The following is a 26378-nucleotide window of genomic DNA, read 5'->3' as shown; positions in this document are numbered from 1 at the left end:
ACTGCCATCAACCCTGCCTCTGACCTGGCACACCCTGGGGTATCAGTTTTGGCTGATACCAAAACTGGGAGGGAAGTAGGGGGTGAAGGAAACACAGTTATTGAGCAACTGGTGTGCTGGGAACTTGGCATGCCTATGTGACTTCATCTGTGATGCTGCATCTTTTCAGTCCCGTTTTACATTCATTCATTCAACAAATGTTTATTGACCTGCTAAGTGTTAGATGCTGCTGTCAGTGCAGGAGATACAGTAGTGAGCAAAACAGGCAAACCTTCCTGCCTTCACAGAGCCCATATTCTAATGGGGAAGCAGGCCAACAATGCCAGATGTATGAGAAAAATGTATAGTATGTTAGACTGGGCTTCCCAGGTGGCGCTAGTAGTAAAGGACCTAACTGCCAGTGCAGGCGGCACAAGAAACGTGGGTTGAATCCCAGGATGGGGAAGCTCCCCTAGAGAAGGGTATGGCAACCCACTCCAGTATTCTTGCCTAGAGAATCCCACAGACAGAGAAGCCTAGCAGGCTACAGTCCATGGGGGTCACAAAGAGTCAGACATGACTAAAGTGACTTAGCACATAGCACATAGAGTTGGACTATAAAGAAAGCTGAGCACAGAAAAATTGATGCTTTTGAACTGTGGTGTTGGAGAAGACTCTTGGGAGTCCCTTGGACTGCAAGGAGATCCAACCAGTCCATCCTAAAGGAGATCAGTCCTGGGTGTTCACTGGAAGGACTGATGTTGAAGCTGAAACTCCAATACTTTGGCTATGAAGAGCTGACTCGTTTGAAAAGACCCTGATGCTGTGAGGGCAGAAGAAGGGGGTGAGAGGATGAGATGGCTGGATGGCATCACTGACTCAATGGACATGAGTTTGGGTGAACTCCGGGAGTCGGTGATGGACAGGGAGGCCTGGTGTGCTGTGTGGGGTCGCAAAGAGTCTGACACGACGGAGCAACTGAACTGAACTGAGTATATTAGATAGTGAGAAATAGAGCGAGAGTAGACAGGGTGACTGAGAATGGTGACATTTAAGTGACAACCTCAGAGAAGTTCAGGAGGGGCTGTGCTAGTTATCTGAGGGAAGAGCCTTCCAGGAAGAAGAAACAGACAATACAAAAGCACTGAGGTGGGATCCAAAACCAGGAAAGAGGCCTATGTTGCTGGAGTGGGAAATAATAGGAGATGAAGTCAGAACTTTAAGAGAAGGCTGCAACATGGGGACACTGGAGGTCATTCTAAGGATGGAGGCTCCTGAGCAGGGAGTAACTTAGGTTTTAGAGGAACACTTGGGCTGCCTGGATGAGATAAGACTGTCGTGAGGCAGGGAGGCCAATTAGGAGGCTGTTATAATGATTGATGAGAGAGACACTGGTGACTCGGTCATGGTGGACACAGTGGTGGTGGTCAGAAATTGTCATGTTCAGGATGTGTTCTGGAAGAACTGACAGGTTTGCTGACAATGCAGATGTGGGTATGAAAGAGAGAGAAGAATCTAAGCTGGCTTCAGGCATTTTGCCTGAGCAACTGGAAGAATGAAGGTGCCACTTAGCAAGATGGGGAAATGATTGCAAGAAGAGCAGGTTTCAGGGGGAGTATCAGGAACTCAAGTTTAAACATGCAAAGCATGAGATGCCTCTTAAACATCCAGATGGCGATATCGAAAAGTCTGGCCTTCATGGGAGGGAAGGAGGCAGGCTGTGAAAATGGAAGAGGCGGTCACATAAGTGAATGTAGAAGGAGAAGCAAGGACTGAGCCCTTGGGCACAGCAACCTGTAGTGATGATGAAGACAAGGAAGAAACTGCAAATAAGGCATGCGTGGAATGATAGCAGGAGAACCTGGACAGTGTGGTGTTCTGGAAGCCAAATTAGGCAAGTATTTCAAGAGGAGTAATAAACTATATAATATATTGCTGGGCGGTAGGGCAATTGTATAAATTGTTGTCTAAACTAGGACACTTTAGAGAATGAAAATGGGTATTATTAATAGTTACTCCAGGATAATCCCATGGACGGAGGCACCTGGTGGGCTACAGTCCATGGGGTCGATAGAGTCGGACACGACTGAGCGATTTCACTTTCACTTTTCACTTTCATGCATTGGAGAAGGAAATGGCAACCCACTCCAGTGTTCTTGCCTGGAGAATCCCAGGGATGGGGGAGCCTGGTGGGCTGCCATCTATGGGGTCGCACAGAGTTGGACACGACTGACGCGACTTAGCAGCAGCAGCAGCAGGATAACATATATAACCAAGATGGCTCCAGGCAAATCAGAATATTGTATGGTCATTATATGAGAACTGACCATTAGGTTTAGCATCATGAAAGTAATTGGTGACCTTAAATGATCAGTGTGGAGAATGGATTCAAGAGAAGTGAGAGGAGAGAGATCAGAAATGTTGAGTGTAAAGTTCAGTCAGAAAGAGAAAGACAAATACCATATGCTATCACTTACATGTGGAATCTAAAATAAGGCACGAATGAACTTATATACAAAACAGAAACAGACTCACAGACAGACAGAGCAGACGTGTGGTTGCCAAGGGGGAGGTGGGTGGAGGAAGGAAGGACTGGGCCTTTGGGATTAGCAGATGCAAACTGTTACATTTAGAATGGATAAACAGCAAGGTTCTACTGTGTAGCACCGGGGAAAAATTCAGTTTGCATGTGCTCAGTCGTGTCAGATTCTTTGCGACCCCATGGACTGTAGCCCACTAGGCTCCCCTGTCCATGGGATTTTCCAGGCAAGAATACTGGAGTGAGTTGCTATTTCCTTCTCCAGGGGATCTTCCCCACCTAGGGATCGAACCTGCATCTCCTACATTGGCAGGCGGAATTTTTTACCACTGAGTCTAAATTCTTCTTTAGGTTACTCAGTTTCAATGCTGTTACCAGAAAAGCTGCATTCCATTTCTCATCTCCTTGCTCTGTCGCTGTTCCTTGCTGTTGAATACTTTAAAAACAGCATCTGCTAATGGAGAAGGATTCATTTCAAATATACCATCTAATTTCTGTAATTTTTTAGTCTCTGGGGCGGCTTTGCCTGATGAAGGTCATATTTATTGTCTTTACATTATCAGGGCCCTCAGAGGCTATTTCTGTGCAGCACTTATAAACTTGATAAATCCTGTCTAGAAACTCTGATGGGTCCTCAGTTGATTTTTATCTCCTGAATTTCGTTCATGTCTTTTGTCTAGGTACCCCACTGGGTTTTCTCTCAGACCTCCACGTCAAGAGGTGATAGTCCTCTGACTCCTTTTTATCCTGGTGCAGTAGCATAAATGCTGCTACATATAGTATCACATCTCTTTTCCCTACTCTTTTGCAAAAACACTTATCCTGTGATAAACCATAATGGAAAAGAATATTTTAAAATGTACATAGGTGGATAACTGAATCACTTTGCTGTACAGCAGAGATTGGCACAACATTAAATAGTAAATCAACTATACTTCAATAAATTTTTTAAAAAAAAGAAAGAAAGAAATGAGGAGTATAGATAGTTCCTTCTCAAAGTATGTTTTGGTAGAGAAATGTGTGATAACTAAATCCGGGTGGTCATTGTACTGTTCTTTCAACTTTTCTGTATACTTGAACTTTTTGTTTGTTTTATATTCCACACATAAGTGAGATCATATGGTATTTGTCTTTCTCTGCCTGACTTATCTTACTTAGCGTAGTGCCCTCAAGATCTATTCATGTTGTTACAAATGGCAAGACTTAATTTTTTAGTGGCTGAATAATATTCCAGTGTGTGTGTGTGTGTGTGTGTGACATTTTCTTTATCCATTCATCCATTGATAGACACTTAGATTATTTCCATATCTATCACTCGAATTTAAGGTGAGATGAGCCAGCATGCATTTTCCTCTGACCAGCTACTTTCATCTGCACAGGTCCAAGTCCAGAGTAGGTAGGATGTGGGATTTAACAGGAGTTGTGTTTTAGCTGAATGAAGGAGGAAAAAAGAAATTGAGGATATATACAGGGAGGTGGTTGATTTGGAATGTAAGCTGGGTGAGAACAGCAGTAAGGACATAAGGAGGTGAAGGACAGTGAAAAGATGGTAGAACTAGTGGCTTGTAGATCCTAGTGTGTTGAAGGATTGTTGGAGTTTTGCTAGAAGAGCAGGTGAGCTATAGTTATACAGATAGGTAGGGATAGTTGGAGACTGAGAGTTTGAGACTGAGATTAGAAAGGGCTTTAGTAATGGCTTGGTCTAGGATATAGTATATATAGGAATAAATAGCTGAGGTAGGGTAGAGAGTAAGATCACTGAGGGAGGAGAAGGCAAAGTAGGTCTGCCTTGAAATTTACCAGTTTAGATTTAGAAGGAAGCTCATGTCTCCTATTTCCTGCTTTTTGAGGAAGGAATACACTATAAATATGGAGAGTGATGATAACTATTTCAGAGTTTCTCTTCTTCAATTTATCTTTGACCGAACCTGAAATTAGGGGGTAGGGACCTGCTAGGGAAGGTGGTGTTAGACATTAGCAAACCCAATGGCCTGTAGTGGTCCATGGCCATAGATGGTCAATGGTCAAGGCTGCCAGAGATCAGAAAGGAAGCTAAGGTCATAAAGAGCCTGGGGGCAGAGACCCAGGCCAGTATCAGAATTGAGGCTCTTGGCTGTCATGTGTAAGAGAGTAAGTCATAGAGGCCCTCATAAGGGACTGAGGGCAGGAAAGTCTATGGATTTGAGCCTAAGTCAGTGGTATCAATAATATGGAACATCTAAAGCTATTCCAAGGAGGGGACAAGATGGGTTGGGGCTTGCTTGTCTCCAGGACCCTTTACTCTACCAGGCACTAGCAATGTTATATCTTGGGAAGGTCCCTAGAATGACCTATAGAAAGTGGTTCTCTTCCTGGTGGTTGTCTGAAGGGTGATGGGGTGCTGAGTGCAGCAGAGAGCAGGGGAGCTCAGAATGGATGGGTGTGAAAGAGGAAATTGAAGACTGCAGCTCAGTGATTTTTAAGTGACAAATCCCTGCCTCATGTGCTGTTTATTCATTTGTCCACTGATTACCTACTGTTCTAAGTTTTAGGCAGGTGAGGGAGAAGATGATGCACAGTGATAAGACAGTCTTTCTCAGAGTACTTCTTAGCCTGTCATGAGTTCAGATGTAGGAACTCGGGTTTGCAGGGGCCAGGACACCCATGTAGAGGTGAGAAATGGCAGAAGTACCAAGAGTAGCAGCATGAGTGTTTGCACAGGGCCCGAAATTCTTACTGTAGGACAATCTCCCTGTGTATCTTGACAACAGGACTATGATAGGCGGGGTTCCCGTCTATCAGCTTGACCCATTCTGTTTGGCAATTGATCTGGTGTCTGGGGAGAGAGAATTCTGCCCCTGAAGCCTCCAAAGGTCTCCGAAGTCAAGAATAATGCTGGACCCCCTGGACCAAAGGAGGTAGTGAGAGTATTCCATATGGGACCAGAGCCCCAGCTAGGCAGGGGAATCCCAAGAGCAGTCTGCATTAATGTATTGGCCACCCTGGAGCAGTGAAGAGAAGTGTGATGAAATCCAGCCACATGGGTTCAAGGGCTTCAGACTTCCCTGGCTCAGATTGGCATGTCCCTCACACTTCCCTACGAAGAGAAGCAGTTAGATCGCACCCAGGCTCTAGAGGCAGTGAACAGCTGGAGAGGTTGCCCCTCAGCCCGTGACTTAGGTGCTATTCATTGACAAAAGAGAAAAAGAGAGAGAGCTAGGGTTAGGGGAAGATAATAGACTCCTCTTAAAAAATACATGGAACATAGGTGCCGGTGGAGTATCTTGGACAAGATGTTCCAGAAGCAGTTGGATATAAGACTCGAACTCAGGGTAGAGATTCTGAGAGTAAGATGGAGACTCAGCAGCCACCAGCTGGACATAGGCATCCAGATGTTTGGAACTTGGACCCTCCTGAAGCAGTCGCATCTTCCAGACTTTTCCTCGAAGTGCTTCCAGGGACTGTCAGCAGTGGTGGGAGGCAGAGCAGGTGGTGGTCGACAGTGACGCGCTTGTGCCCTCACCCAGGCTGCCTTCCTCATCCCCCTTCTCTGAAAGTAGAGGGGCTCATCTGAGAGCACAGCCGCTGCTCATTCTATGCTATGTTGTCTCATTTCTGAGCAGAGGGAGGAAAAAAAAAAAAAAACGGCTGAACCCTTCTTCTGTTCCCTTTTCCTTTGGGGCTCAGAAAATAGCATACCTGTATTTGTTTCCTGTTGTTGATGTGACACATTATTCTCTCATGGCTCTGGAAGCCAGAAGTCCAGCATCAGCATCCTTGGGCTGAGACCAAGCTGTGAGCAGGGCTGCACTCCCTCCAGATGCTCTGGGAGGCAGTCCCTACCTTGCCTCTTCCCTCTTCTAGCGGCTGCTGGTGTTCCTTGGCTTGTGGCTACATCACTTCAGACTCTGTCCCTGAGGTCATATTGCCTTTTTTCCTGTTTGTGGTAAAATCTCCCTGTGCCTTTCTCTTCTAAGGACACTTGTGAATGGATTAAGGGCCCTCCTGCAAGATCCAAGGTAATCTCCTCATCTCAAGAGCTTACCTTGATGAAGCTCATAGTCTTACAGGGAAACACCAACAATAAACAACTTTTAAGTAAATTATTTAGTAACTTGTTGTTGTTTAGTCGCTTCAGTTGTGTCCAACTCTTTGTGACCCTATGGACTGTAGCCCACAAGGCTCCTCTGTCCATGACATTCTCCAGGCAAGAATACTGGAGTAGGTTGCCATTTCCTCCTCCAGGAGATCTCCCTGACCCAGGGCTCAAACTCGTGTCTCCTGGATTGACAGGCAGATTCCTTACCGCTGCACCCCCTGGGAAGACCTCTCTTACGTGTACCAGTTGATTACCGTTGGAGAATGCAAGCTCTGTGTGACTAGAGATCTGCCTCTTTTGTTCAGTGCCATATCCCCCAGTACCTAAAACTGCGCCTAGCATAGCAGGTAGATGCTGAATAAGTATTTATGAAGTGAGATCAGAGATCTGCCTCCCACCAAATCTATAAAACCACCGGCACCTGCTCCACTTCTTCCTCCTTTCCCCTTGATAACCCGGAAGCAGCGTCCACTCAGCCGTGAAGATCACCCTCTCCTCACGTGCAGTGTCTTCCTGTCTCAATCAGAGTAAAAGGTGAGGTCCTTACAACCTCCAGGGCCATCCATGATCCCCCGCCCCCCGCCATTTCCTCTCTATTTTCACCGCTCACTACCCCCCTCTGCTCACTGGACAACAGCCATACTCCTTGCTGCCTTGGGGCTTTTACTGGAGCTGTTGCCCCTCTTGGAATATTCCCCTCCAGATATTCATCTGTCTTACTCCCTTACCTCCTCCCAGTCTGTATTCACATTTCACCTTTCTCATGAAGTGAACCCTGACCATCCTGTTCAGCACTCAACTGCTCCTATAAACCTTGCCATACCTTTTCCCCCCACAGTATTCATCTTGTTCTAAGTTACTAAATGGGGCTTCCTTGGTCACTCAGTGGTAAAGAATCCACCTGCCAATGCAGAAAATGCGGGTTTGATCCCCGGGCTGGGAAGATCCCCTGGAGAAGGAAATGGCAACCCACTCCAGTATTCTGCCCTGGAAAATCCCATGGACCTAGGAGCCTGTCAGGCTACAGTCCATGGGGTCGCAGAGTCTGACACAACTGAGTAACTAAGCAAGCACACGCGCACACACACATGAGAAAATAAGCAAGTGAACAAGATGATTTTAAATGGTGCTGAATGTTTATGAAGAAAATAAAACAAAGGTGAGTGATAGAGACAGGAGGAGGAAACCCACCCTTAACAGAGGGGTTGGAGAAGACCTCTCTGAAGAGGTGACATTTGAACAGAGATCCGAATAAAAATGAAGAGCCAGCCTTGGGATGTTCCACAGGGGTTCCAGAAAGGTCCAGAGGCAGGAAGACGTTTGTTGTATTCAAGGACTGGATGGAAGGCTAATACGTACTGTTTCGGGGTCAGTCAGGAGGAGGACCTGAAATGAAATGAGAGGCAGATGAGGGAGATTAGTCATTGTCTGTGGCTTGGTTTTGATCAGAGGCAGTGGGAAGGTTTTAGGCAGAGGAATGTCCTTATGTGGTTGATGATTTAGGAGTATCCTTCTGGCTAGTCTAGGAATGGAATGGAGGGTCCAGGGTGGAAGCTGGTCACTGACCGCTGGTCATAGGGTGATGATTTGGGTGACTTGGGTGGTAGCAGTTGACACAGAGATTAGTGGGCGAACAGGATTTACTGATGAACAGATAAGAGATAGATAGGAAAAATAAATGAGTCAAGAATGATGCAGTCCAATTGGCAAGATAGAGGATTGTTTATAAAATAGGTATTTCTCTTGGGAGAATGTGAGGATCTGGGCAAATGGGACTAAAAAACAAAGAATGACTCCTAAGTTTTGCTTATCAACTGCCTCTGCCTGGCCTCTCCTTTCTCCACATCAAAGCCAGAAATTCCACCCTTCCACCACAGTCCTATCCATCACTTATATCCCCACCACATCTTTGAGTTCTCTACCCTTCCACCACGGTCCTATCCACCATTGACATCCCCACCACGTCTGTCACACTCCTGTGTGCCTCTAGCTTACCTCGCACAGCAGGGTCCAAACTTGAAACTGATGCAGCCACTTTTTCTGCTTCTGCTTCCTGGTTGCTGAACTGTTAACAGAGACACGGGAATACAATGTATCAGTCCCACTGTGGCATCCTGGTGGAGAGAGAGGTCTCCAGACTCGCCCAGTATTCAGCACTGCTCAGTAATCCCATCCCTGGTTGACTTACAGTGAGGGCTCCAAACCTCTTCAATTACCACAGCTCACACCTTCACATCCATAACCCTTAACCACAGAGATTCCCCAGAGAAACGAGGTTCCCCCAGCTCCCAGCACACCTAGCAGAGAAGCCACCCTCACCTGCTCCCCCGTTTCCCAGGGAAAAGTCAGTTGGTGCTCTGGGTCCCTTCCCTCCTACTCTGATCTGGCCCCCTCGCCTCCCAGGGCCTCTCCGCTGCTGCCCCTCTGTCTCCCGTACCCCATCCCCCGTCTTCTTTGCTGGCTCCTTCCCCCAGTACAAGCAGGCTCAGTTCTTCTTCCCCCTCCTGTTTTACTCGCCAGCTCCCAGTCCGTTTCTGTTCTCTCCTCCACTACCATGTTTCTGTAGAAATGGCCTTCTCTTTCTGAAACGCTCTCACTTCTCTCCCTGCACCACCCTCTGTGGTCTGCTTCCATCCTCTCTCCATCCCTGACAGTGCAGTTCCCCAGGGGTCCAGTGACTTTCGTGTATCCCAAAGGCCGTATGATAAAGTATGGATGACATTGTGTCCATCCATGAGGCTCTTGTAAGGAAGAAGGAGGAAATAGGATGACAAGCATACAGCACTTCAGACAGTGTCTAGAATATTGCAAGAGCTCAGTGACTGTGAACTGCTGTCATCACTGTTGTCGTCTGTCACACGTTTCACCATTGCCTCTGTGTGTGTGTTTGCTGCCTCATCCATCATCCATGAAGCCAGGACTCTGAGCTGTATTGTCATATTCCCAAGGACTAGCATGGTACCTGGGATAAGCTGGGGCTTAGCAAGTATTGGAGAGCTGGAGGGCTGACACTGGGGCTGGGACTGTGTCCTTGGGCTCTGGGTTATGTGGCCCCTGTAGACAATCTGGCCATCATCCAAGCTCTGACTGGGGGAGGTGCTCTTGCCTCTTGTGCTTCCCGTCTCGTGGTCCTTTCCTCACGTCCCCACGCTTCCCTCTCCTTACCAGGATGCCGGGCCCCTTCCCTTCCTCCTTGGTCTGTGCTGGGTACAGTCTGTCAGCAGAGTCTCGGAGCCCTGTCAACAGCAGTCCAGGCACTGCCCCGTTGAGGGCCTCCTTCAGCATAGGCCTCCCTGCCTGTCACACACATCATGCATGTGGCTCCAGCCTGTCTGGACACAGATGTGGCCAGAGTCCCTAAACAGAAGGAGGGGCAGCAGCTGGCAGCATTTCCGAGCAGGAGGGGTTTTCTAGGAAACAGTAGGGACGTCACTGGAAGCCTGGACATCACTTTGGAGCAGGGGGAGTCAAAGTGCCCATGAGGAGCTGCACAAAGCCGCCCTCAGAGCTCCACAGGTGAGCAAACTCAGCCTTCACTGGCCCATGGGGGCCCATACTGTGGAGCCGGTCACCCCAAATTCTTTTCCCTCTTCCAGCCAGTGGTCATTTACTGAGCACCTGCTGCGTCCTGGCCGTGTGCTGGGGAGGGAACAGGCATGTTAGTATGCAGTCAGTGCCAGGAGGGTGCACAGAGAACAGTGGGGACCTGGAGAGGCTCCTTCAGCCCCATGTGGCTCAGGGAAGACCCGACCTGTGCAGAGGCAAAGACACTGGAGTCAGGCTGAAGAAGGAGCAGAGATCCAATTGAAGGGGAAGAGAATTCCAGGCAGAGGGCGCAGCAGGTGGAAAGGCATGGAGGTGTTAAAGAGCCTGGCAGGTTCTAGAATCTTTAAGTTGTTGGACATGGCTAAAGCTTAGGGAGAAGGAGGAAAGGAGAGGGAATATCTGAAGCAGGGAGCTTAGCATAAGGAAATCAGATCACAGTCTGGGGCTTTGTAAACCAGACTAAAAAGCTTAAACTTTATCCTCAAGCAGCAGCAGCTGTTGTAGTTGGTAGAAGCCTATATCAAACTAATTCAAGCAAAAAGGAAATTGATTCATTTATATAACTGTGATGTTCAGAGCTGAAGTATCTTCAGGCCCACCTGGACTAGGACTCTGCTTTTCTCTCATATCTTGGCTCCACTTTCCCTGGGCTTGACTGTTCTGCAGACGGTTCCTCTGTGTAACCACAAAAGATGGCTCTAGCAGTTCTAGGCCCACAGGTGACAGATTTTGTCTTTCTTAAAGGTCCGGATAGTAAATATTTTCAGCTTTGCAGGCTATGTACTCTCTGCCACAGCTACTCAACTCTGCTGACACAGCATTAAAGCAACCATAGACATCATTAGGCAAATGAATGAGTGTGGCTGTGTTGGTTTTTTTTTTTTTTTTTTGGTTGTGCTGGGTCTTTGTTGCTTCAGAGGCTTTTCTCTAGTTGCATCAGACAGGAGCTACTCTCCATTTGTGGCATGCAGGCTTCTCATTGCTGTGGCTTTGGCTCCTCATGTTGTGGAGCATGGGCTTTAGGCACGTGGGCGTTAGTATTTCGGCTCATAGTCTCTAGAGCACAGACTCAGTAGTTGTGATGCGTGGGCTTAGTTGCTCTGAGGCATGTGTATTATCTTCCCGGACCACGGATGAAACCTGGGTCTCCTGCACTGGCAGGCAGATTCTTTACAACTGAACCACCAGAGAAGCCCTGTGAAAGTGAAAATGTTAGTCACTCAGTCGTGTCCTACTCTGCAACCCCATGGACTGTAGCCCACCAGGCTCCTCTGTCCACGGAATTCTCTAGGCAAGAACACTGGAGTGGATTGCCCTTCCCTTCTCCAGGGGATCTTCCCAACACAGGGATCGAACCCCGGTCTCTTGAATTAGCAGGCAGATTCTTTACCACTGAGCCACCAGGGAAGCCCTGTGGCTGTGTTTTAATAAAATTTTATTTATACAAACAGGCAGCTGGCCTTTGGGCCATGATTTGCACAAGCCCTGTTCTAGGCTAATGCAGCCTTTACAGCTCACTATCTCAGAGGAAAAGAGAGAAGAGAGAGACTCTTATATCCCTTAGTGTCCAAATATTAAAGCCCAGAGAAGAATTTGATTCATCCTACTTGGGTCAAGTGCCCATTGTCAACTCAATTACTGTGGTTCCAAGAGGTGAAGTATCTTGAGTGGTCAGTCTATTCCACGTGCCCACCTAAGCAGCAGTGGGGAGTCAGCTCAACAAGGACCATATGGAATAAGAAGTGGGTACTTTACAGAAGAAGGAGGAAGGAACACAGATATCCACTGCAAGGTGCCAACAAGAAATAGCATGAACTGAGTGCCCAAAGTTACCAGTGATGATCCAGCTTGAAATTGGTCCTGACACCACCTCGGGGCATCAGGCCAACCCCTGCAGTGCTGACTCACACCCTGTCCTGGCCTTTTCCCTCTGTGCAGAGCCTGCTCCTCAGCTGCCTTGTACCCAATTTGCACCCAGTCAGAACACACTTGCCCACTCATCCCTTCCTCATGCTGCGCCTGCCTGGGTGGGACTAGAGGGCAGGTCACTGGGTGGGGGCCAAGCTGAAGCTCCCCTGCCCTTGGGGGGTGCTGCTGCGCTCTGGCGGCCTCAGCAGTCTCTCTCTTGGCCTTGAAGGGAGGGTCACTTCTGGTTCTCTTCCCTCCTGAGCCTTTGTCTGCACTCCCCTTCTCCTCAAATCAACACTTTCCCCATCATGCTCCACGAGCTCACATATACTTGTCTTTCCAGGCTCAGCATCTCCTTCAAGATTTTTCTAAACCCTAAGTTGGTCTGAGGCTTTTATGTTGTTGTTTAGTCACTCACTCATGTCTGACTTTTTTGTGACCCCATGTACTGTAGCCTGCCAGGCTGCTCCGTCCATATTCTTTAGGCAAGAATAATGGAGTGGGTAGTCATTCCCTTCTCCAGGGGATTTTCCTGAACCAGGGATGGAAGCCAAGTCTCTTTGCACTGCAGGTGGATTCTTTACCGTCTGAGCCACCAGGGAAGCCCCACCCTTCCCTATTCCAAAACACAGAATGTGCAGACTGATTTTCTTATGGTTATTTGTTTGCCTGTGTCTACCATTAGCTCCTGAGGGGAAAGACTAAAGCTAGTTTACCGAAGGTCCCCAGCCAGCGCTGAGCACAGGACTTGCCACCAAGCAGGCAAGCAGCCGTTGGACGGGGCTGCCTGCTCCAGCTGCAGCTCATCCTGCGTAGGGTTGGAGGCTGCCGCTTCGTGCTCGTGTTTGGTTGGTTGGTACCTGCTGTTTGTCTTCCCTGCCTCTTCTTTCAGGGTATAGATCCACCTGTCTTGCAGATTCATGACACTTTCTCCTCTAACTCCTACTCTTCTCCGGGACCCATTCAGGTAGGTTAGCAGGAGGAGTGACAGCTGAATGGAAGCTGGACAAGTTATTGGCAAAGTGCTCATCTGGCTTGCTTGGACATATACCAGAGTCTGACAGTGCAGGGCTATTTATGGTGGGGCTGCCACAGCAAGATCCCAAATGAGATTGGGTAGATTCTAGAGAATGTGTGTCCCTCTGCTTTGCCCACCCCTTCACTCCCCAGAGCAGGTTCTAGAAAGGAGGATCTCTGGGGTTTGGCTTTTACCTCGTTGTATGACAGTCTCACTCTTTTGGCCTATGGCTGAGTCTGGCAGATTGCTGTGCTGTGGCACCTGGTGTCAGGACCCACTCCTGGGCTCTGCCTTCCTTTTGTCTCCCAGGCTGCTTGGGCTCTTCATCCTTACTGTGAGAAATGGCCAGAAGGCTGGTCACCCAACCCTGTAGGCACAGGTGGAGGGCCGAAGCTGTGTGTTGCCTTAATCCAGCAAGCCCACATCTGGAGGCAGCTTTCTCTGCTAGGTTGGTAGGAACTAGGAGGAAGACCCTGCTCTGGGTCTGCTGGTGCCCATAAAGAACCACTTCCCTCCGTGTTAGTGAGACCCAGTTAACTTCCCTGCTAGTCTCTGGGCACAGGCTTGATGTTCCAGGCCTTAGGAAATGGTTTAGGTGGGTGAACCAGGATTGGGGACATTCACTTTCTACACTGCACCTTTGCCACACTTCTGGGCATTAAATGATCTGGGAGAGTCCTTTGTGTGTGTTGCGGGTAGGGGGCTCCTGGGTTGCCCATCCTGGCTGCCTGACTGACCAATGTGCTGAGTTCATCGTCCTCTCTCAGTTTATAGGTAGGTGGGCAGGGCACTCACATGTGTCCTGGGGTTCCAGCCTCACTATGAGAGGCACAGGGGGTCAGACCCACCCTTAGCATGTGCCCTCCTAGAGTCCAGAGTCTCCACTCTACTATGCTCTACTGTCCAAGAAGGAAAGACAGATCCCAGTGCAGCTTCCGCCTCCTCATTCCCCTGTTCCTTCTCACGCACTCACACACACCCTCCTGAAACCTGATCTCAAGGCTGCTTCGCGTGCTGGGGTTCTCAGCAGAGCTGGCAGAGCTGGCGGGCTGGGGCCTGTCTGCTGGAGCCTGCCCCACCCTGCCCCACTACCCCCTAGGCTAGGGCAAGCAGGTCAGGCATCCCACAACCCTGCTAGTCTGGCCAGTTATTCTGTATCTCAAGGGCCACCTCCACCCTGGCTGGGCCCCCAGACTGGCACTGGTCTCTGGACAGAAGCCCCAGAACTCTCCTCCAGGTGTAGCATGGGGCTCTGCCCAAACCGCCTGCACAATTAACACACACACACACACACACACACACACACACACACACACACACACGCATGCACGCACGCGCGTGCATACACCACCTTTACCATCACCCCACCCCATTTCCTGTTCTTTATGGCCCCCGGCTCAGTTTCCAGGCCTCCACAGGCACTGAGCCACCTCCTGGGGGCTGAACAAAGCACAGTGGAAATCCTAGTGGAAGAGGACAGGTCTGCCTGGGGGAATGAGGAAGGCTGTCCAGGGAGCGCAGCCTCTGAACCTTAAGATTGAGAAGAGATTTTCCAGGCAAATAGAGAGGATAGGGGATGGGGTAATACAGAGAATGGTGAGGGGGCTACATTTCAGGCAGGGACTGCATGTGTAAATCCATGAAGAACAGCATGTTCAGGGAGCTACAAATGGCACAAGGTTGATAGAACACAACTAGTCTTAGAGGAATAAAATCCAGATAGCAGTAGATCAAGGAGTGAATAGGAGATGAGGAAGCTGAGACAGAATATCCACCTCTCTTTCTCGAAGTTTTGCCAGGAAAGGATGGAGAGAGATTGGTAGCGTGGGCGCGTGGTCAGGAGAGTTGGAGTTAATTTGTTGTTGTCGTTGTTCAGTCACTAAGTTGTGTCTGACTCTTTGTGACCCCCTGGATGCAGCACGCCAGGCCTCCCTGTCCCTCACCATCTCCTGAAGTTTGCCCAAGTTCATGTCTATTGAATCTGTGATGCCATCCAACCATCTCATCCTCTGTTGCCCTCTTCTCCTTCTGCCTTCAGTCTTTCCCAGCATCAGGGTCTTTTCCAATGAGTTGGCTCTTCGCATCTGATGACCAGAGTACTGGAGCTTCAGCTTCAGCTTCAGCATCAGTCCTTCCAGTGAATATTCAGGGTTGAGTTCCCTTAGGATTGACTGGTTTGATCTCCTTGCTGTCCAAAGGACTCTCAAGAGTCTCCTCTAGCACCACAATTTGAAAGCAACAATTCTTCAGTGCTCAGCTTTCTTTATAGTCCAACTCTCACATCCATATATGACTACTGGAAAGACCATAGCTTTGACTATACGGACCTTTGTCAGCAAAGTGATGTCTTTGCTTTTTAATACACTAGGTTTTTCATAGCCTTCCTTTGAGGAAGCAAGAATCTTCTAATCTCGTGCTACAGTCACCATCTGCAGTGATTTTGGAGCGCAAGAGAAGATAGGTCATTGCTTCTACTCCCCTCCACCCCCTCATTTGCCATGAAGTGATGGGACCAGATGCCAGCTTTTTCCCTCTCCTCCTTCACCCTCATCAAGAGGCTCTTTAGTTTCCTTTCGCTTTCTGCCATTAGAGGTAGTTTTCACATAGGAGAGACCTGAGTTTACTGTATGCTTAGCGGGAAACAGACAGGAGTGGGCTGCATGGTGTGATGGAGAGACCAGCTTTAATGGATCTGAGGTAAGGTAAGAAAGTAAGAAGTGCAAGGAGTTCCTATCTGATAAGCTTGATTTTGTCTCTGAAGTGAGAGAAAAGAAGAGATGTCTGCTTAGCTAAGGCTGAAAAAGGATAGAGTTCATGGAGAGTGAAGAAGATTTGCAGTAGCCACAGAGCGAGTGTGAGGGCTCACCTAAGGCTCAAGTCCATGAATTTGTAGGGGAACAAGTCTGTGTATGTGTGTGTGTGTGTGTGTTCTAGCAGCACTTTGAGTTTATAAAGGGTAAGAGTGTCAGATTTTATTCATCTTTGATTGGATTTTGCCTTACAAATGAGACAAAAGACAATGGAACAAGAGGGTATAGCATCCTGGCAAGAGAGACTGAAGACATAAATGGAATTCTAATAAAGAGGGAAATATAACCTGGGAATGAAGAAAGCCTTTTAAACTAAAACTCAAAACCCAGAAGTCATAAGGGAAAAGATTAATAAATTGACTTCATTAAAAGAATCTATTATAAAAAGGAGGGGAAAAGCAAGAAAACACCACAAGCCAAGTGAAAAAATAAATAAACTCAAATTTATTTGCAATTGTATCTCAAATGGCTTATATATATATAAAATATATCAAGAGCTTCAAAAGAGAGAGAGAGAAGATTGTTAGCTAATGCTGTGGTGGTCATCATATTGCCATGTATGTGTATGAAATCAGCATTGCACACCTTAAACTTACACAGTGTTATGTATCATTTATAGTCAATTATATCTTAGTAAAGCTGGGACAAATAGAAGAAAAAGACCAGTAATGCTTTGGGAAAATGGGTAAGAGGTACGAACAAAATTCACAGAAAAGGAACTGCAAATGGCCCTTCCATATATGATGGTGTTCAATTCAAAGCATAGTAAAAGGAATACAAATTAAAACCACACTGAGATACTATTTGTCAGACTGGCAAAATTGAAATGTTCAACAGAATACTCTGTTGGGGAGGCTGTGGGGGAAATGATACTGTCATATGTCCTGGTGAAGGGGAGTTTGGCTATGGATCAAAACTGTACATATGCATTTTCCCTTTGATCCAGCAAACCCAACTCCAGGAATCTATTCCAAAGATACACTGGCAAATAAAAAAAAGATGGATGCATGGTTGTTCATTGTTAGGACTGTTCGTGGTACCTACTCTAAGAAAGACGAGAAACAACCCAGGGAACTGACTGAATAATATATATACATAACCACAATGAGGTATCATCAAGTATATAACTCTTATCTACTGCTGTACATTGATCACCAGAGTATATTGAAAATCAGTGAAAAAAATAAAAAAGTAAAAGTGTATATGTTACAGTTTACTGAATATAGAAGGGCATAGGAATTCACACACATATGTATTTGCTTATCTCAAAAAAAAATGAAGGAAAAATAAAAAACTAGTAAAAATGAATACTAAATGGGAATAAAGTAACAGGAGTCAGACACAAATAAAAGTTTGATTTCTCTGAATATATCTTGCTTTGTGAATTTAATTCTGGAATTCTATAGTTTTATGTCATCATAAAACAAAATTAAATTAAAATGAGGGATAAGCAAATTCTAAGACACAAAAAGAAACATATGAACCTAACTATGTATTGTTGATGAAGTGAACTCAGCAGGATTATTTCAAAATAATTTTGCAAAAGCAAAATAGTTTATCTGTACTTCTCTAGTGGGATATACCCTAAGCAAAGAGAACTGTAAAGAAACTTTAAATCACTTTTAGTAATGATAGTGTTAGTAATAATACTGGTGGTATTATCCTGAATCTGCCCTCTGCATTTTGTATATGTATCTATATGTGTAGATGTTAACATATAGATATATACACAAATATTACTATGAAGAAGGAAATCAGCTTAAGAGAAAAGATATACAAAATCTAATGGTTTCAACATATCTTTTCATTTGTGTATCCCTGTACATTCTATTAGGGGCATCATTTTTTATTAGGTTACCAGCAGAATGGTTTTTGTTCTATTTACAGAGCAATATTTTCATAATATTATAAGGTGAAAAAAAAGTAGTCTACTGAGCAATCTAAAAAATAATATGGGAAAAGGAAAATCAGTATGGAAATATACCCAAGGTTAATTGTCTCTGTGTTGTAGGATTATGAGTATTTTTACTTGTGTGTGTGTGTGTGTGTGCGTGTGTATGTGTGTGTGTATGTGCGCGCGCGCATGCCTATTTGTATCTTTTCCCCAAAATTAACACATATTACAAACAACACCAAAAAAACAGGCTTTTTTTTTTTTTTAGTAACAATTAACATAATGAACACAATTGCACTCATCTCACACGCTAGTAAAGTAATGCTCAAAATTCTCCAAGTCAGGCTTCAGCAATATATGAACTGTGAACTTCCAAATGTTCAAGCTGGATTTAGAAAAGGCAGAGGAACCAGAGATCAAATTGCCAACATCCGCTGGATCATGGAAAAAGCAAGAGAGTTCCAGAAAAACACTATTTCTGCTTTATTAACTACGCCAAAGCCTTTGACTGTGTGGATCACAATAAACTGTGGGAAATTCTGAAAGAGATGGGAATGCCAGACCACCTGACCTGCCTCTTGAGAAACCTATATGCAGGTCAGGAAGCAACAGTTAGAACTGGACATGGAACAACAGACTGGTTCCAAATAGGAAAAGGAGTATGTCAAGGCTGTATATTGTCACCCTGCTTATTTAACTTCTATGCAGAGTACATCATGAGAAACGCTGGGCTGGAAGAAGCACAAGCTGGAATCAAGATTGCTGGGAGAAATATCAATAACCTCAGATATGCAGATGACACCACCATTATGGCAGAAAGTGAAGAGGAACTGAAAAGCCTCTTGATGAAGGTGAAAGAGGAAAGTGAAAAAGTTGGCTTAAAGCTCAACATTCAGAAAACGAAGATCATGGCATCCGGTCCCATCACTTCATGGGAAATAGATGGGGAAACAGTGGAAACAGTGTCAGACTTTATTTTGGGGGACTCCAAAATCACTGCAGATGGTGATTGCAGCCATGAAATTAAAAGACACTTACTCCTTGGAAGGAAAGTTACGACCAACCTAGATAGCATATTGAAAAGCAGAGACGTTATTTTGCCAACAAAGGTCGGTCTAGTCAAGGCTATGGTTTTTCCAGTGGTCATGTATGGATGTGAGAGTTGGACTGTGAGGAAAGCTGAGCGCCGAAGAATTGATGCTTTTGAACTATGGTGCTGCAGAAGACTCTTGAGAGTCCCTTGGACTGCAAGGAGATCCAACCAGTCTATCCTAAAGGAGACCAGTCCTGGGTGTTCATTGGAAGGAATGATGGTGAGGCTGAAACTCCAATACTTTGGACACCTCATCCGAAGAGTTGACTCATTGGAAAAGACCCTGAGGGACTGGGGGCAGGAGGAGAAGGGGACGACAGAGGATGAGATGGGTGGATGGCATCACCGACTCGATGGACGTGAGTTTGGGTGAACTCTGGGAGTTGGTGATGGATAGGGAGGCCTGGAGTGCTGTGATTCATGGGGTCGCAAAAAATTGGACACGACTGAGCGACTGAACTGAACTGAACTAAACATAATGAACTTCCTAATCAGCTGGAAAGATGGGGGGAAAGGAGAAGACAAAGAAAATAATGTATTGAGATCATTCGGCTAGATCTTAGGAGATTTTGCTAGCATATAACACCCAATATCCTAGGAAGCAGATAAAATCCTGTCCGTGCCTGACTGAGAAACTGCAAAACTTTTATAAGCTCAAGCCTGACACAGAAGTGCTTGCCCCAGGCTTACCCAGGGACCTTATGGACTCTGGCCAGGATCCTCGGGGCCTCTGGTAAAACATCAAATGTATTGATTCACTTAGACTGTGTGTACCAGATATGAGAAACATGACTGACTCTTGAACTCAGAAGGGGAGTGAGCTGAGAAGAAAGCCAGTGTGCAGGAATGGCCCTCCGGTGCCGATCTGTGTTGACAGCTTCTTCCTGACAGCAAAGGATGGGGAGGGAGCAGCACTGAAACTTTTCTGCCTCTTTCAAGTTCGCTTCAAAATCTCCAATAACCTTAGACCTCCAAGTGATTACTGCTGTGATTCCCCCCGGGCCTGGTGATTGTAACGATGTTAGTGATGATGGGAACGAGAAATGGATGCTGAGGTTCGAGTTCGCTGGGAGGGGTGAGTTCTAACTTCTGGGCCAGGAGAGCCCCTTCCTCCAGTCTTCAGTTTCTCAGTAGAGTGACTCAGGCTGTTACAGAGACAGCCACGGAGGCCTAGGCCTGTACACCTTCATTCTCAGCCAGGAAGGCCCTGAGCAGAGGTCCACACCCAGAAAGTGACCAGGTGCTGGCCATCTCCAGGGCTGCCTTTTCAAGGTCTCAAAATCAGGGTGCTAGGTTCTAGTGGGGCTGTGTTGTCCAAGCATCTCTGAAAAGCTTGGTTTCTCTTGTTCCTCTCACTCTGCCCTCACTTCCTTCTGCACCCCTCTGATGCCATCTCTACCTCCCAGCCTCCCCCCTGCCCTGCCCACTCCCTGGCTTCCCAAAATGTTCCGAAGTTTCTCTCCCAAGCTCAGCATCACTTCATGCTTCCCCCTCTTCCCCTTTTCCCTCCCATCTTTCCTCCAGACCAAAATTCGCCCTCCCTGTAAGCTCCATGTCCCTCCCCCACCTCCCGGGGAGCTTAGCATTCCCTTTGTCCTCCTCTCTGCCAGCAGAATGCTCAGGTGTCTGCTCCTCTGAAGCCTCCCCTCAGCCCTCCTGCCTCTCAGCTGCAGGATACTGCAATGCCTCCCTTCTATCAAACCTCTAGCTCTGATGGCTGTTCACCTGCTTTGCTCTCTCACCGTGGAGTCTCCTTCCTCCTCACCCTGGGTGGTCCACCTCCCAGAATTCTCTCCCAAATTCTGTCTCTCTGCACTGGCTGTATTCGAGGGGACTTTTCTGCTCCCTGGACAGCATCTCATCTCTGAGTTCCCAGCTTGCAGGGACAGCGAGGACAGCCATGCTTGTGGGATGGCTGCAGGCCGTGGATAACCTGCCAGAGAGCATCCAGCTCAGGGATGTTGATCCCTGCTGAGTGCATCCTGTCTCTCCACTCCGGCAGCTGGCCACATACGGCCTGGCCAGTCCCACTCCTCCAAACCCAGGCTCTGCTGAACAAGGCCTATCAGACCCCATGTAGAAACTACCCAGTGAGTAGGCTGGGGTCGCCCAGGGGTGCTGGAACATAGAGGCTGGCTTCCAGCAGATCCACAGTCAAGACGGATGCCAGCCAGCACTGCAGCTAGTGCACTCTGGGACCCTCAACAGCCCTGTTGTATTCCAGGTTCTCGAAGCCAGCACCCATGTTCCTGGATGACTCCTTCCGCAAGTGGGCTAGGATCCGGGAATTTGTGCCGCCTTTTGGGATCAAAGGTCAAGGTATGTTGGGGACCCTGCCCCACTCTATATTAACATCTTATCTCCCAGGTTACCTCCCTGGGCCTCAGGGCAGGGCTGTACCCTCAGCAGTCTCCCTGCTGGGGACCCCCCCCAACAATGCCCTACCTCCCCTCCCTTCTTCCTGTCCTTGCTTGTCTCCTGCTTTTTTAGTGGACTGTTTGCTCAGAGCTTTGCTGGGGCTAGGTACACAGTAGTGGAGTAGACAGATGTGTCCTTCCCCTCACAGAGCTCCAGTCTGACGCAGACACTGGTACTTGGGGGGCGGGACAGTAAGGCCTCTGATGAGAGAACACAGTGCCGTGAGACCACCCAAAAGGGGTGCCTGAGACATCCGCACGAGAGGACTAGGTATGAGGGGGGACATCCCAGGGGATGCCTGAGACATCCGCACGAGAGGACTAGGTATGAGGGGGGACATCCCAGGGGAAATAGAGGCCTAAGACATCCGCACAAGAGGACTAGGTATGAGGGGGGGACATCCCAGGGGATGCCTGAGACATCCGCACGAGAGGACTAGGTATGAGGGGGGACATCCCAGGGGAAATAGAGGCCTGAGACATCGGCACGAGAGGACTAGGTATGAGGGGGGACATCCCAGGGGAAATAGAGGCCGTGCCCCATGACTGCCCCCAGACCCCTCCGTCTACCCCTCCTGATGTTCTTCACCTTATGTGGCCTCCCCTCCAGTCCTTCCTTATCCTGTCCAAGGCTAACCTTTCCCTCCGATACTCTCAGAACTGTCCCCTTCCATTGCCTCAGGAACCTCACCGTGCAGCTCCTGACAAAAGACTTTCGCGTCACTGAGAGTTTAACAGTTCTGTTTCCGTGACAGATTTTCTGCCCCTATTTCAGGGCATGGTGGATTTTTGGCTTTACATCGTACATAGAAGGATCAGATCCCAGTTCTGCCTCTCTACTAGCTGTGACCATGGACAAGTTGCTCACATGTTTTTTCATCAGTTACATGGAGAGAATAAGACTGCCATATCAGGTTGTGGTCAGAATTAAATGAGATGACTGTTAAAGGGTGATATCGTTTAGCTAGCAGACTCCAGAATGCCCAAACCTTCTACTCAGCCAACCCGCCCCTCCCTAAAAAGAAGACAGTGGCCAGCAAAAGGATAGTCTTGAATTGGAGCCTTGACCTTCAAAACCTCCAAGGTTGGGTTCAACCCCATGAACTCCTTTTTCATGGGTGCAGGGAGCCAAGCAACCTAACTTTTCTCGTAAACCCTCACTCGAGATTCTGATCCTACTAAGCGATGAAGGGCAGGAAAGGCCAATACAGAGCCCATCATCCAGCGAGAAAATCACCCCATAGTTTATGACCATTCTGCTAAGCTTCCCCTCCTAGAAAACAAAAACCCCGTGCATAGCCTTGGCCTTGGTCAATTAGCAGCAGTATGCTTTTCCTTACAGGTAGGAAAAGGAGGGCATCTGTGACCTTCCCCAAAGCCCACTGTAAAGTGTGTCTGAAGTCACTTGGTGTAGAACGTCCCTTAAAGGAATGTCACCCTGACCCTCTCTCATTCAACTCCTGGAAAGATTGCCCATGCCAGTTGTCTCCTCTTCCTCACCATTTACTCCTGAAGAATGTCCCCCCCCACCACCACCACTTCAGTGATGCTCAGTGCCCCCTATGAGAGCCCAAGGATACTTTCAGTCCTTAACTTGACCTCTTAGCTGCATCTGACAGGCTTTTCCACTCCATCTTTTAAAGAAATTATAAGGTTAGAGGGTAGGACAAATTGAGAGAGTAGCGTGGAAACGTATGCATCGCCATATGTAAAATAGTCAGTGGGAATTTGCTGTGTGTCAGCAGGGAGCTCAGTCTGATGCTCTGTGACAACCTAGAAGGGTGGGATGAAGTGGGAGGGAGGAGGGGGGTTCAGCAGGAAATGGACCTACGTACGCCTCTGGCTGATTCATGGTGATGCATGGCAGAAACCAACACAATATTGTGAAGCAATTATCCTCCAATTAAAAATTAATAAAATTTTTTTTAAAAAGGAAAAAAAATTAAAAGATTGTTGTATTTAATTTTGGAGGCATCCTTTCTTTACATGAAGTATTTCAGGCTTATAAGAAAGCATGAAGACTGATATAATGAGCACCCACATACTCTCTACTCAGTTCAGAAATAACACATGAGATACAGCTCAAGTTCCATGTAGCCTTTCCTACTCCATCCCCCGCCTTCCCCGGGAGACCAGTATCTTGGTTTTGGTGTTATGGCTCCATGCCTGTTTATATATTTCTACAGCCAATTTATATATCCATTAAAAATATGGCATGGTTTTTGCATGTTTTTGAACTTTATCAACAGAATTGCATATGTGTATGTGTCTTTCAAATGGATTTTTTTGCTTATACTCTTCAGATTTATCTGTATTGGTACAAGTTACTCTAGGTCGTTGATTTTGTAACTATGTATAGCATTCCATATACCACATTTAATCTATTTTCCTTTGGTGAACTTCTAGGTTGCCTCCAACATTTTGCTATTACAAACAGTTCTGCAATGAATGTTCTTGTACATGTTTCCTTAAACAAATGTGTGACTTTTCTGATGCTGTCTACCTAGGGGTAGAGTTGCAAGATGTTTCCCACTGTGGTTGTACCAGCTTACTTTAGGTCTTTATGTACGTTATCTTTTTATCTTCCTAATAATTCTGCACTGCAGGAGTTACCATCTTCATTTGAAAGATGAGGAAACTAGAGCCCAAAGACAGCTAAGTGATTTATCTAAGGTCAAAGAACTCATAAGCAACAGAGCCAGGATTTGAGTCCAAGGCTGATAGCATCATCTGTTACACTATAATGCTCTTGTTATACCAAAGTTTGAAAGGAGAGCAGTCGTCATTGCCAGAGCCAGAGAGAGGCCAAGAAGAAGGAGGCCTGAATATGGTCATAGGATCTGAGAGCAGAGATGTCACAGAGCCCTTGCTGTGGGTAGCCTGAGTGGAGAGCAGGTGGGCAGATGCCAGGTCACAGGGCTTGAAGATGTAAGGTGGTAGAGACAGCTTGGCAAGAACAGGATTAGGGATTGGCAGTGTTAGAGGGAGGAAGTGAGGGGAAGGTGGTCTCAGAAAATGAGGCCAAGTGGCCTGAGCTGGGACCTGGCTGGGACCACTTGAGCTCTGCACCATTGGTGTCCCCTCCTTTGCTTCCTGGTGTCTGCTTGGTGGGGACACAGAGTCATCGTGTGGTCTCTGTCTTTAACCGGCACTCCCATTCTTGGGGAGACTGATGCCCCAGCTCCCAGGCCAGGCCCACACCTGAGGGTGCATGTCTCTGGGGCCTGACTGCAGAGTTTCCAAAAGCCAGCTGAGACTGCCAAGGAAGGGCCAGGGAAGCCTGAGGAAGGAACTGCATGCGGGTGCCGTCAGGCTTCAGACAGAGGCGTGTGCACACGCCTGTTCTCCCGCCTGCATCTCCTTTCTCAAGGGGAAAGTTAGGCCAGTGTCCCAGCCTTGTGTGCGGAGCTCCCTCCCACATCTTAGCCCCAGGACCACGTACCTTCAGCTCATCAGGAAACATCTCCTGGGAGCCCTTAAGTGACCTCTAACAGTTGCCTCCCTCCCCTTCCACAGACAATCTGATCAAAGCCATCTTGTCTGTCACCAAAGAATACCGCCTGACCCCCGCCTTGGACAGGTAAGCCATTCCCCAGCTTCCTGCCCCTCAGCTGCCTGGCACTTGCAGAAGTACCGAGGCCCAGCTGGCCTTTCCCTTGTCCTGGGCAGATTCTGCAGCACACCCACACATCCACACACACACTGGGGCGGATAAGCAGGTAAGCAGGGCCACTGCACTGAGCTAGCCACCCCATTGAGCTATAAGCACTTGGCAAGACATGTCAGTCCTCAGGCAGCAGAGGTCTGAGAGTCAGAATGGAATGTACTGGGTGGGATCAACTTAGCAGTGGGACTGAGGGGCTGGGTGGTGGGGCGGCTGAGAGGGCTTAAATCCAAGAGGTAGTGACAGCTCAGAAGCCAATAGACCCTGGATGGATGAAGCCCCAGGGTCAGAGGTGGGAGAAGCAACATGAGTAGGGCTCTCAGGTGGCTGCTGGGTGCAAGGGGGCTTCTGAGTTAGAAAGGAGTACAGCCTTAAGTCCTGGCGCCCCCAGGCTCATTCCTCTGTCCTTGCTTCCCTAGCATACCCCTCAAGCTCAGCCCACTTTTCCCTCTCCCTGGAATGCTGCCCCCAAACTCACTAACCCTTGGGGAGTCTTTAACCCAGAATGCCATCTTACCAGAGCCTCCTTCCTCACCACACCAGAGTCAGTGCCCTAGCACCTTTCACGCCCACGTTTCCCTGGAGAAGAGTCAGGGAGATATGAGAGCCCAAGTTGCCCGGCTCTCCGCAGTGTGATTCCAGCCTCTCAAAAATGCTGCTAGAGGCTCACTGTTCTTCCTCGTCCATCCCAGCCTGTGTCTGGCCAAGGGCATGGGGTCAGGGGCCAAAGCAGCAGGGGGAGAGGAGACCTCGTGGCCAGCTCTCCAGAGGTCTCCACCTCTGTCCCCTCAGCCTCAGCTGCCGTCGCTGCATCATCGTGGGCAACGGAGGTGTCCTGGCCAACAAGTCTCTGGGGTCGCGAATTGATGACTATGACATTGTGGTCAGGTGAGCTCCTCCTCAAAGCAGTGCCTCAGTTACCTTCGTGTCCTGGCCCAACCCCCTGATCCCTGAGCCTATTAAAGACTGTCTATCTGGGCCATTGGACTGGAGGTCAGTAGAAGCCTCAAGGATAACCCAGGTTGGAGGGCTTTGGGACAGAAAGCTAGGAGGCTCCACGTGGCCTGGGCTCCCCATCCTCTGCCCCTGGGGTCTTCTGGGGTCATGGTGTCTCCCCAAACACAGGCCTGCAGAGCGCATGCAGTGAGCTCAGGACAGGCTCTGTCTGACTGGGCCTGCTCTCTATAGACTGAACTCAGCACCAGTGAAAGGCTTTGAGAAGGACGTGGGCAGCAAAACCACACTACGCATCACCTACCCCGAGGGCGCCATGCAACGGCCTGAGCAGTACGAACGCGATTCCCTCTTTGTCCTCGCTGGCTTCAAGTGGCAGGACTTCAAGTGGTTGAAATACATCGTCTACAAGGAGAGAGTGGTGAGCTCCCTGCGCCCAGGCTCCTCCCCTTCTAGCTCCGGCCCTGCCCAGCTTCCA

General features: G+C 48.0%; 1 protein-coding gene and 1 long non-coding RNA gene across 11 annotated transcripts in view; one reads left to right on the top strand and one right to left on the bottom strand.

The window, feature by feature from the left end:
* The window catches only part of ST3GAL3 (ST3 beta-galactoside alpha-2,3-sialyltransferase 3), a 213882-nt gene that overhangs the window by 165925 nt on the left and 21579 nt on the right, over positions 1–26378 (top strand). For all 10 annotated transcript variants that reach the window (XM_027537519.1, XM_027537521.1, XM_027537520.1 and 7 more), the window contains 4 exons: positions 21090–21184; positions 24799–24862; positions 25739–25834; positions 26135–26321. In XM_027537519.1, the coding sequence (XP_027393320.1) occupies positions 21090–21184; positions 24799–24862; positions 25739–25834; positions 26135–26321 (442 nt within the window). The remainder of the gene's footprint in view (positions 1–21089; positions 21185–24798; positions 24863–25738; positions 25835–26134; positions 26322–26378) is intronic.
* On the bottom strand, positions 7714–11331 carry LOC113890009. Its single transcript, XR_003510398.1, has 2 exons — positions 8592–11331; positions 7714–8239 (listed from the first exon to the last, which is right to left on the bottom strand). It is a non-coding gene; the product is annotated as an uncharacterized LOC113890009 (long non-coding RNA).

This window comes from Bos indicus x Bos taurus, chromosome 3 (assembly GCF_003369695.1).
Source record: "Bos indicus x Bos taurus breed Angus x Brahman F1 hybrid chromosome 3, Bos_hybrid_MaternalHap_v2.0, whole genome shotgun sequence".
NCBI lineage: Eukaryota > Metazoa > Chordata > Mammalia > Artiodactyla > Bovidae > Bos > Bos indicus x Bos taurus.
The sequence above is the reverse complement of the archived record's forward strand: the minus strand, read 5'-3'. Positions and strand labels throughout refer to the sequence as shown.